We start from the raw sequence: 12,115 nt of genomic DNA on the forward strand, positions 1-12,115 counted from the left end.
TAAAATTAACAAGTTTTTTTTTGACGCACTGGATGACTTAATCAAGAAAAAGTTTCGAGATAACTAGAAGATTGTATTCATATGGTGCCATATGTCAGATGAAGTCGACCAGAAGTGACCTATTTTATAAAAGAAAATATCAGGCTTTCTCGCATATGCTTGTTTTGATTTCGAGTTCAGCGATATTGAGGGAAGATAGAAGATTTTTCCGATACGAAAAGTATTAGAAAGACAAATATTTTTTTACTTCATTATAAATAGTGCAAATCAATATAAGATTTACATTATTTTTGATGAGAATCTCGTTCTCTTTGTTTTTAAAATTAATTTTGTTTTTCTTTCTCTCATTTTTTATTAATGACAAACAATTTCATAAAAGAAAAATTCTATGAAAAAATTCTGGTCTTTATTTTGAATACAACAACGTTTTTATTGTAAATTTAACTCAAATAAAAGGGATAAAAAAGCGCGTTAAATTTTATTAAACTAGTCCCATAATGCAATTTAACAAAACTGAGTTGCTCTTCCGAACGAAATAAAAATAAAGTTTGAAAACTCAAGAAAATACATGGTGGTTATGACTCCGAATATGACCGATAAAAAAGGACTTAAAAATACAAGCAAGGAAGAAACAAAAAAGAAAGTGGAACTTGAAGTTAAAAATGAAAATTTAAAGCCCGAAGTTTTTGAAACGTTTTTACCGACAACGATTAGTTACCACTCGAATTGTTTACCAGACGCGATTTTTCTTACGACGTCCAACGGTCAGTTAATCACAACATCTACTATAAATTACTCGATATTTTTAACAGACATTACTTCTTCATCCGTTACAAACAAACAAGAAACTAAAAAAGATAAAGACGAGGAACATCTTATAGCTGCAGCTGCGACGCCATCTGCAAGTCAACTGTGTTCATCTGCAACGAGCAAAGAAGAAAACATATTCTCACCAAAGTTTCCATTTTTAACAACAAGTTCACAAAGCGATAACAACATTACAAAAACATTTGCTCCAGTTTTCAGTTTATCCAATCCATTACTTGCACCAAACCTTGCAATTCCCATTTACAACACTCAGCCAACTACTACAGGTGTTGGTGATTCTTTTAAAAATATATTTGTCACTACATCACAAGCAAAACCAAACCCTTCTAAATCTAAAGAATCAGGTAACTCAGAGAGTGATAGCCATAATATGGCAACTTCACGGGGCAGAAAACGTACTGCTCAATCTCGTTTGCCAGCTAAACTTAAAGAACCAGCAGCAGTCGCACGCAGAAATGCACGTGAAAGAAGACGCGTAAAAATGGTTAATGATGGTTTTTTAAGATTGCGAAGACATGTTCCGACTGATCCTAAAAACAAAAAGCTATCTAAAGTTAAAACACTTCGTTTAGCAATAGAGTATATTCATCACTTGCAACACTTACTCCAAGTTGACAATTGTTCTCAACAAACTCTGCAATTAGTTGCAAACATTTCTCAAGTGTCTTCATTCGATGACATAGACGGTGGGAACGCATGGCTGAACACTGAGGCTATGGTGAGTAAATTTTAAATCAAAAAAATTGTTTTTGAAAAAATGCGATTACATCTCAAGCATGTATACAAATAGGCAACGCATACGTGCCGTACTATTAGAAGACAGCACCTGAATGTAATGAACGTGCCATTACTTTTCTAAATAGCTTTCTTTTATAGTGGGTTAAAAAATACAGTTAACAAAAAAAATTGAAATACTCAAGTTTGATTTTATTTCAAAACTAGAAATAAAATTTTGAATTAACATTTTGTAAAAAGATAAAAATGTTAAAACTGCCTTTGTCTAAAAGCACGTTGATTTCGATTTCGGTAACCGAATTAGAATTTAATTTTAAAATTATCACAGTAGCTTTAAAATAAAGAAAGTTAATGATTGCTAACCGAACCTTATCAAAGAGAATTTTGGTCTTTGAATTTTCATTAAAAAACAAAAAAAAAAAACGAAAAAAATTAGTTTTCTTATTAGAGAAATTTAGAATAAACATATTTTGTCCACATGGAAGTTACTACAATCTGTTGGGTTGGATAAAAAAAGTTATAACATTTGTTTCTCTTCCAAAAAGTTCTACGAACGCCATGTTTTTAACAACAAAGAAAAACATGCTCAGTATTTTGGCTAAACAACTGTAGATAAAAACAAGAAAAAATCATACAGTATTTAAAAAATGCTGCGTATAGGGTTGATGAATGAAGTTTAACGATATTTCAAATAAGTGGCGTAAGATGTAATATTCTTAAAAATGCTCCTCGCCGCTATTTTTAATTGACAATACAAATTTTATTTTAAAAACTAATTCTGTTATTATATATATATAAAATATTAATGAACGAAAAACGCTTTCATTCAAACTACCCTTTAAAAAAATTAAAGAAATAATAGATTTATTGTAAAAAGACAAAATTAACGCTTTTGTTTTTTCTTTTGTACTAAAGAAATAATTAACCTAATCGTAACAAAAGCTAACACACTTATTTATAATTAGATTTGTTTGATCTTATTCAATAAAACCTAAAGAGTTTTATTAAATACAATATATATATATATATATATATATATATATATATATATATATATATATATATATATATATATATATATATATATATATATATATATATATATATATATATATATATATATATATATATGTATGTATGTATGTATATATATAAATTTCCCCTAAAGAAATATATAGGAAAAACTATAAAACCATACAAACATTTTTACACTAAAAGATTATTAAATTAAATTTAAAATTGGTCAATAAATTCAAGTTTAGTAAAAGGTATTGATAGAATATTTTATCAATATTTTTTATATTTGGGGTTAAAGTGACTAAAATTTGGGGGTATTTATATTCCTAGTTTCATACAATCTCAACTTTTTGTAATTCTTAATAAAATCATTAATATACTCGATTTTGGAGTTTTTACATTGCCTGAAAGTGTCACGACTACCGCACATATACATTTACGTGATTGCATCTTTTGCTTTTTAGCAATGGTTCAGAACAAGTTGGCACGTCAATGCAACATAAAAACGTCTGACAAAAAAAAAAAAAAAATTATGCAAAAGATAAAAAACAAGTTTCAACCTATTTTTAAATAAATTTACGCAACCTTACTTTTTATTTATCTCAATACATTTAACTGTAAAATATATGCAAAAATTTTTTTTTTGAAACTATAACATAATTTTTCTTTTTTGCATGTAGAACCGAGTTAACAGAGAAATGGATGAAGACATATTTCAAACCATTGATCCTGCGCGTTTGCGAACAAACTATACGGATTATATTACTAGGTGAGATTTGTGAAGTCAATGCAAACTGCAAACAATTCGCATTTTTTTTTTAAATAAATTTTATTTATAGAAATAATTAATCTTTAATTTATATAAAAGACTTTTTATAACATTGTAAAAAAATGAAATGAATAAATACACATACATAATAATAAACTCTATTCCTTTAATTGGTAATTTTAGTTTGAACTTATAAAAATACACAGAGCCGACAACACCGAGCAGGGACACGTGCCCCATCCCCACATTTATTTTAAAGGCCCATTTTTTTTAAGACACCCCTACAAACTACAAACCTTCCTTTTTTTTTTTTTTGGCTTTTAAAGGTCAAACAAAATTTGTAAACTGTAAGTAGTTAGTTAAGTGAGTTAGTTGAGAAAAATAATAATACCTCTTTAATACCTCTTTAATACCTCTTTAATACCTCTTTAATACCTCTTTAATACCTCTTTGCTTTTTTTTTCAAAACTAAAACGAATGACTAAAAATCTCTCTAAGAACCCGGTCTGCTATTTTTAATTGATAAACTAATCAACCATGCTTTAAATAACACTGCATGATATTTTGATTTCATATTTATTTTTAACTTCAGCTTTAATTTTTTCGTGTTTTTTATTTATAAATATTTGTTGATATTGCACAGCCTATAAATAAACTTTACAACATTTTCTTGAGATGGTCTTCAGAAAAATAATTTTAAAGATTTTTTTAGAAGCTTAGTTGAGAATAAACCGACATTGTTGTACTGGCATTGCTGTGCCGCCAGTTTAGTACCGACATTGTTGTACCGACATTGTTATTACGTTTATAATCAATTTTTTGGAGTAGATAAAACAATTACAAATAATATTAAACTTGAGCTTCATTGTGGCATTCATTGCAATAGATTGTGGAAATACCGTCAACTTGAACAACTCATCGTGGTAATACACTTAAATATCCAAACCATTTAAGAAATAAAGATTCAGATAATTTAGAAATATTTCAAAAAATGTGACCCGTTGTTACAAAATTTGAAAATACAGAACACTACTGGAACTAGCGACAGACAAAACTGAGACATAGTGAGTTAGCAAAAAAAAAAAAAAAAGTAAGCGTCGAGCAAAAATTTAATTTTAGCTTGTTTATATTTGAAAGGCGACCTATTTACTTGTAAATCAGTTTCAATTAATATATTGAAAAAGAGAGAAAACTGTTGAATGCCATAAACGACTGAAGAACCAGACTACTTATTTAAAAGATGCAAGTAGTAAGATTAACTTATTTTAAACAACTCAAATAGAGTTACTTAAAATCAAGATTGTTGATAAAATATTCTTTCTTATGCCTAATAATTTAAAGGTTCTTCTTGGAAAGTCTTCAAAACAATCCATAATCACGTAGGATAGTTTTTAGTAATTTAGGTGCTCAAGAAGACCTAACAATTTTATCACAGAGCAGCGTGGAAGAAAACAGGATGTTCACGATTCCTTCATTACCAATGTCGCTTATTTGGCCAAAGCAGGTATCCAGAGGCGTCCCGGGGGAAGCGTAGAGGGTGTCTAGCCCCTCTACTAAATTTACAAGTAAGCATATTGGACAGTTGTAGTTGGCAAAATAGGATCTATAGTTGGTAGTCGGCAAATGTCAGCTAACGAGGACCTTTTTTTTTTTAGATCGTAGTCGGCAAAAAAGATTTTATAGCCGTTGTCGGCAAAAAACAACTACTTCACCCTCTCTTTAAAATTTCTTCGGAATATATATATATATATATATATATATATATATATATATATATATATATATATATATATATAATGTAAATTTGTAGAACTAACGTTTTATAATAAACTATGCCTGTTGTAAGGAAATCCACAGAAGACTTTTTATCGAGAACATTTAAAGTATAATATGAATTTAAAATATAAGTTTTTTTGTTATTATATTTATCAAAATTTGTTTTAATATAATGCTGTTGTATAAATGGTCATAAACGAAATATAGAACACAAAAATTCGTTGAGGATTTTAAATCCTGTCACAGAGTGGATTGTGGGATACTGTTACAGAGATTTTTTTTATAAGGTGCAAGTACATGAAATCCTCCATATTTTGCATAAAAATGATTTAAAACCATACTTCAATATTTTGTAGGAAAATTTTCGGTAATAAATATAAATATTTTGTATGAGATACAAAATATGAGTTGGTATTGTTGACATTTTCCTTTAATTTTTGTTGTTGACATTTTCTTTTGATTTTTTGTGTGTAACAATCTAGTAAGTTAAAATATGGGCAGGTAGTATTTATGGTAGAAATAGAGTTGTTTTTTCAATCAAAATTAAGACACACACAAGTTACTAATACTTTGTTTATATAAGTTACCAGTGTTACCACCTAAGCAAAGAGGACTATTACGACTTGATCATGTTGCACATACAAAATTTAAAGCGAGTTTGGCAAATAGTGAAAGGAATTACCATCAAAAATAAAAAAACACAAATTCTCTGCCGACTGCAATAAAAACTAAAATAAATTAGTTAACGGCTCTAATAAAATTGCCGCCGAATTCAACAAGTTGTTTTTTCACTAAGAAAAATCCTATCAAATAAGATTCGTTATGTAAATCCGTTGATGTAAATCCGTTGATTCGTTAAGTAAATCCGTTGATTCGTTATGTAAATCCGTTATGTAAATTCGTTGATGTAAATCCGTTGATCCGTTATGTAAATCCGTTGATTCAACAAATTCAACTCTGAATTTTTCAAACCTAACTTATAATGAATTTGAAATTGTATTTAAAGCATTGAAAATAAAAAAAAATAAAAATAAAGCAATTGGGTCTGATCTTATACATAGGAATATAGTAATGGTCTTATTTGCTATGAATAAAGATATTCTTTATAAAGCTTTTAAAGCATATATTCCTCAAGAGTCTTTAATAAAGTTTGAAAATAGCCAAAACAACTCCAATTTTTAAAACTTGGTGACCATACAAAGAATACAAAACATCATCCTATTTAAGTTAATGAGTCTTCTCAAAAATATTAGAAAGAATAATGAATAACAGAATGTACACTTTTTGTATTGGTAATAGCATATTCATTGATTTGTCAAAAGCTCTTGATACTGTTAACCACCCTATTAAAAAAGCTAGAGTATTATGGTAATAAAATATTACTATTAAAAAAGAGTAGAGAGTATTATGGTAATAAAAGATAAACGTAAACAATTTGTTTATAACTAGAAATCTTCATTGCAATTAATAACAAATTTAATATCCGGTGTTCCCCAAGAATCCCTACTTCAGTCACTATTGTATTTAATAAAGATAAATTATCTTTATAAAGCTTATACTTAACGTCCAAAGTTTTTGCGAATGATACGAATTTTTCCAGTCACATGAAGACATAAAAATACTTTTTAATAATCTGACTATAGAATTAAAAAAAATTTCCTTGCTATCAGGTTAAAAAAAAAATTTGATTGCCAACTTAATCATATACCAAAATTAGTTTAAAAAAAAAAACTTCTTAATATAATTAATAGGCTTGACCTGACAATTTTATACAAACATACCTTGTCTTGGCAATATTAAACAAACATACCCATAGGCTTGACCTGACAATATTATACAAACATCAAATACTTCACTAAATAAAAAGATAAAAAATATACGTTATATATGGTTGAAAGCCAATTAAATTTTACACAAACTTGGTTAATAAACTAAAATACAAATTTTTTCACAAAAATCGCTTCTTTTTTTTACCTGATAACCACCTTAAAAAAAGATTATCTTTAATTACCAATAAGAAAAAAGGTTACTCATTTATCAACCGCTAAAAAAATAAAATTTAAAATATCTTGCCTGACCTATTTATTGTCAATACAATCTTAAAAAGAAAAAAAGTTACAAAATTTTGAATAATTATGATAGATGAAAACTTATCTTGGAGACAACAAATTGATAACATAGACCAACAAAGTTTTTTTTTTGGTGCCGAGCAAAGTACTTATTTTTATTACAAACAAATATTATTTTTAAATTCTTTATGACAACGCGCTACTTTTGAGACCCAGGTTGACTTTTTTTGAAAGGGATTTTACCCCAAATGCTAAAGATTTGAACTCTAATATCTTTACAACTTGACAAAAAGGTGAAAAAAGGGTTGCATATTTGAAATTAAAATGGGAAATGCTATACAAAAAACAAATTGTTTACTCAGCACCAGAAAATTTTTTTCTTTAAAATAAAATAATGTTACTTAACTTTGATTTTTTTTTTAAATGAGTAAGTCATTCTTCTTTTAAACGAAAAGTAAAAGAAATCTTTTCAACACAAATAATATTTATTTTAAAGTAATTTTATTGTTTTGATTTAAACTTTATTATGTTTATTATATAGTTTACGAAGAGCATTTTACTGTGATATAGATTGCAAAGGTATCTGTAAATGTTTACTGTGATATAGATTGTAAAGGTGTCTGTAAATGTTTACTGTAATATAGATTGCAAAGGTATCTGTAAATTTATACTGTGACATAGATTGTAAAGGTGTCTGTAAATGTTTACTGTGATATAGATTGTAAAGGTGTCTGTAAATGTTTACTGTGATATAGATTGTAAAGGTGTCTGTAAATGTTTACTGTGATATAGATTGCAAAGGTATCTGTAAATTTATACTGTGACATAGATTGTAAAGGTGTCTGTAAATGTTTACTGTGATATAGATTGTAAAGGTATCTGTAAATGTTTATTGTGATATAGATTGTGACAGTAAAGGTTTACTGCGATTAGATTGTTGACAGTAAAGGTTTACTGTGATATAGATTGTAAAAGGTGTGTCGATTTTTTTTATTTATTTTATTTCAAAAATGGCAAGGTTTCTTTTGGTGAAGAATTTTATGAAGATTACAAATCTGCAAAAAAGAAATTAAAAAAAAATTATGTCTTGCTGGGTAGGTGAGCGTTATTTTGAATAGGAAAATTACTAAAATGTGATTATTTAACAGAGCAAAACTATAATTAAAAAATAAAAATTTCTAAAATTTTTGATTAACTCACTAATTGTTATGTTGAATTTTAAGAAAATTGATCATTTGGTTCAAAAAGTCATAAAAATAAATACAGAAAAGGTATTTTTGTGAAGGGGTATTTTTATAAAAATAAAGCACTTTTTTTATATTTTAGACAAAGAATATTACGGTAAAGTGTGTTGCTTTTTTTCCTGTTTTTATCAAAACTTTAAAAGTAATGGGAGTTCAGTTTTATGGGGAATTTTATAAGGAATCTGAATCTGAAAAAATAAATAAAAATAAAATATGTCTTGTTGGAAGGAATGCTTAGTTTTCAACGAAAAAATGTCTAAAATATGAATAATTAAAGAGAAAAAATTATAAATTAAAAAAAAAAACTTTTCAATTATTTGATAAACTTTATATAAATGTTAAACTTTAAAAAATTTTATAAAGTCAAAAAAATAAACACACAATGGGGGCTTTTGTGAAGGTTGCTTTTAGAAAAATAAGTCGATTTTTTTATATTTTAGACAGTGAATGTTATCGTGGGGTGCGCTTTCTTTTTTAAAACTAATAATAAGTCAAAAACTTTTTTATAACAAACAGTATATTATATACTAATACATTTATAATAAATGTTATACAATAGTGATGTCTTTATTAAAATTTACATATAGTTAATAATTAATAGTTTTATAAATTTTTTTTTAAAATTGGTGAGTTCAACTAAGTTATATTTCGTATTGCTTGTGCTCATAAATATCCTACTCGCATATGTTTTTGTACAAGCCTCTGTAATCTATATTAAACATTAAAAACAATTTTGTCATTAACAAATTTTAAATAAGTTATTATGTTCTTGTAACTGTATAAAAAAGAAACCTGCTTAACGCAACGTTTGATCCCAGCGGGCATTTGTTTTTTAAAAAGTTACGTTCTAAATGTATTTTAAATGCCTTTTAAACGTTTTCTAAACGTTCTTCCGTAAAGAACTTTTAAAAGATGTTTAAATAATGTTTAAAAGACATTTAGAACGTAACTTTTAAAAACAAATGTCCGTAAGGATGGACTGGGAATGGTATGGCTAATCTGGAACAACCATAGGCTTGTGAAAATATTTTCTGACTTCATGGGTTGTGAGGCTTGTGGTAAGTTGTGGTTCGTATATTGAATCTTTCGACTTAATTAAATTGGTCAATTTATTAGCATCAGTATTTATGCATGGGGTTTTGTGAATTCCTACTGAAACTCTCCGAACTGAGTATTATCATCTTCCTTTCTAATCTCTAGCACCTTTTTCAATCTTAACTTTCGTTCCTCTTCATCTTCGGAACACAAAAGAGTATGAATAATGCATTTACTAATTGCAAATAATTGAAAAGTTTTTTTTTTTTAATTCATAATTTTTTCTCTTTAATTATTCATATTTTAGACATTTTTTCGTTGAAAACTAAGTGTTCCCTCCAACAAGGCATATTCTATTTTTATTGATTTTATCAGATTCAGATTCCTTATAAAATTCCCCACAAAAATGAACTCCTCTAACTTTTAAAGTTTGATAAAAACAGGAAAAAAACAACACACTTTACCGTAACATTCTTTGTCTAAAATATGAAAAGTGCTTGATTTTTGTAAAAATACCCATCACAAAAATTCCTTTTCTGTATTTATTTTTATGACTATTTGAACCAAATGATCAATTTTCTTAAAATTCAACATAACAATAAGTGAGTTAATCAAAAATTTTAGAAATTTTTATTTTTTAGTTATAGTTTTGCTCTGTTAATTAATCACATTATAGTCATTTTCCCGCTCAAAACAACGCTGACCCGCCCAGCAAGACATTATTTAAAAAAGATTTTTTTTGCAGATTCGGAATCTCCATAAAATTCTTCACCACAAGTAACTTTGCCGATTTTGAGATTGAAAATAAAATCAAAATCGACACACCCTATTGTAAAGGGCTTCGTGATAAGGTCCTGAGATCTTCTAAAGTCCTGCCAGTAATATATTCAATGAAAATTTACATTGTACTTATTATTCTAGCAAAAAAAACAAAAAAAAAAACAAACAATAAAAATGTTAGTAGTTTATTTGGTGGTAGGGTGGTTACCAACAGAAAATAATGATTTTTCTCCGTCAATAAATTTTTCGGAAACATATTTATTAATCAGATTAACAAGAAATGTCTAGTATTGTTTCAATTGTTTTCTATCGTTAGCATCGTTTCTTCGGAAAACACAACCACGATAGCAAAATTTTGCACCCTTCACAAAATGAGGAAGATGTAAAAGCAAAAAAAAAAAAAGCCCTGCTTACGTCACTGTTATCAGAAGCAGGGTGATCATGATGATTATAGGCTTTACCTGACACTATTATACATACCTTTAATTAATAGAAAATAAAAACATACCTTTAATAAATAGAAAATAAAAAACATATAAAATATAAACAAACCTTTAAAAGATAGAAGAAAAAAAGGATTGAAAACCAGAAAAGTAAATAGCGTTAAAAATGTATTAAAGATAGTTCATGTTATTAATTAAAAAAATCATTTTATTTGTTTTAAACTTTTTTTTTTTTTTGTTAGTGTTTGTTTTTTAGATCGCGTTCGATTTATTTTCAAAGTGTTATCTATTAAAAACAAGATACTACGAACAAATTACAATTAAAAACAAGATACTAAGAACCGTTATTATTGATTTTTCTGATCATCTCCCCATTTTACACATTGCACGTGGTATTCTATCTAATAGTGATAATAAAAAATGTCTTGTCACTGAAAGAAACCTCACTAAAAAAAATCTCGATAGTTTAAAAAAACTATTTGAGGAGTCCTGAAAAAATGTATACTTAGCTAAGGATCAAAATCAAGCATTTAACAACTTTACGGCTACTTTTAAATATATTTTTAATACTGTCTGTCCAATAATAATATCTGAAGTAAAAAATAAAGAGTTAAAAAATCCACGGATTAAGAATAATCTTATAAAATCGTCTAAAAAAAAGCAAAAACTTTATATAAAATTTTTGAAATCAAAGGATGAAAGTGATGAAAAAACATACAAAGCCTATAAACAGTTTTTTCTAAAAAATATTAAACAAGTTAAAATAATGTATTATTATAATCTGCTAAATAAAAATAAATTAGACATAAAAAAAACATGGTCAATTATAGACGAAGTTAATAATAGAGAAAAAAAGAAATCCTTAAGAATACCTCAAAAAATATTTTGTGATATAAATACATTACAAATGAATCAGATATTTATCATGAACTTAACAAACACTATGTAAATCTTGGTCCCAGTCGAGCTTGAAAAATAGTGATGCCAAATAAGAAGTTTGATGAATTTATTGGAGGAAAACCCTTATCATGCATATCAAATGAAAAAATATCCTATAAAGAGTTCAACAAAGCTCTGACTGAACTAAAGCGAAATAAGTTATGCCAATTGACTTATTTCAATAAACACCGTCCAATTTCCTTCCTCCCAGTGTTCTCTAAAGTTTATGAAAAAGTAATCTACAATCGATTTTATAATTACTTGAAGTTAAACAAACTTTTATTTGAAAATAAATTTGGTTTTCAAAAAAGTTGTTCAACAGAGCATGCTATCATTGAACTTACTAATAAAATATTTCAATTTTTTGATAAAGGAGATCATGTACTGGGAGTATTTATAGACCTTTCAAAGGAGCTTGATACAGTTGAGCACAACATCTTACTATCAAAATTAAAACATTATGGTATCAAAGAACTAATG

General features: G+C 27.0%; 1 protein-coding gene across 1 annotated transcript; it reads left to right on the top strand.

Moving 5' to 3' along the window:
• Positions 1–455: 455 nt before the first annotated feature.
• On the top strand, positions 456–3,505 carry LOC101240255 (N-myc protein). The gene is made up of 2 exons (XM_065814376.1): positions 456–1,546; positions 3,261–3,505. Exons 1-2 carry the CDS (start codon positions 569–571, stop codon positions 3,351–3,353), a joined length of 1,071 nt encoding a protein of 356 aa, XP_065670448.1. The 5' UTR covers positions 456–568; the 3' UTR covers positions 3,354–3,505.
• Positions 3,506–12,115: the final 8,610 nt, after the last annotated feature.

The sequence above is a fragment of the Hydra vulgaris genome, chromosome 12, assembly GCF_038396675.1.
Source record: "Hydra vulgaris chromosome 12, alternate assembly HydraT2T_AEP".
In the NCBI taxonomy this organism is placed as follows: Eukaryota; Metazoa; Cnidaria; class Hydrozoa; order Anthoathecata; family Hydridae; genus Hydra; species Hydra vulgaris.

Excerpts from the sequence above, each read along its gene's own strand:
- LOC101240255 (XM_065814376.1), top strand. The coding sequence starts at position 569 with ATGGTGGTTATGACTCCGAATATGACCGATAAAAAAGGACTTAAAAAT. Across the intron at positions 1,547-3,260 it reads GGCTGAACACTGAGGCTATG|AACCGAGTTAACAGAGAAAT; the intron begins GTGAGTAAATTT and ends TTTTGCATGTAG.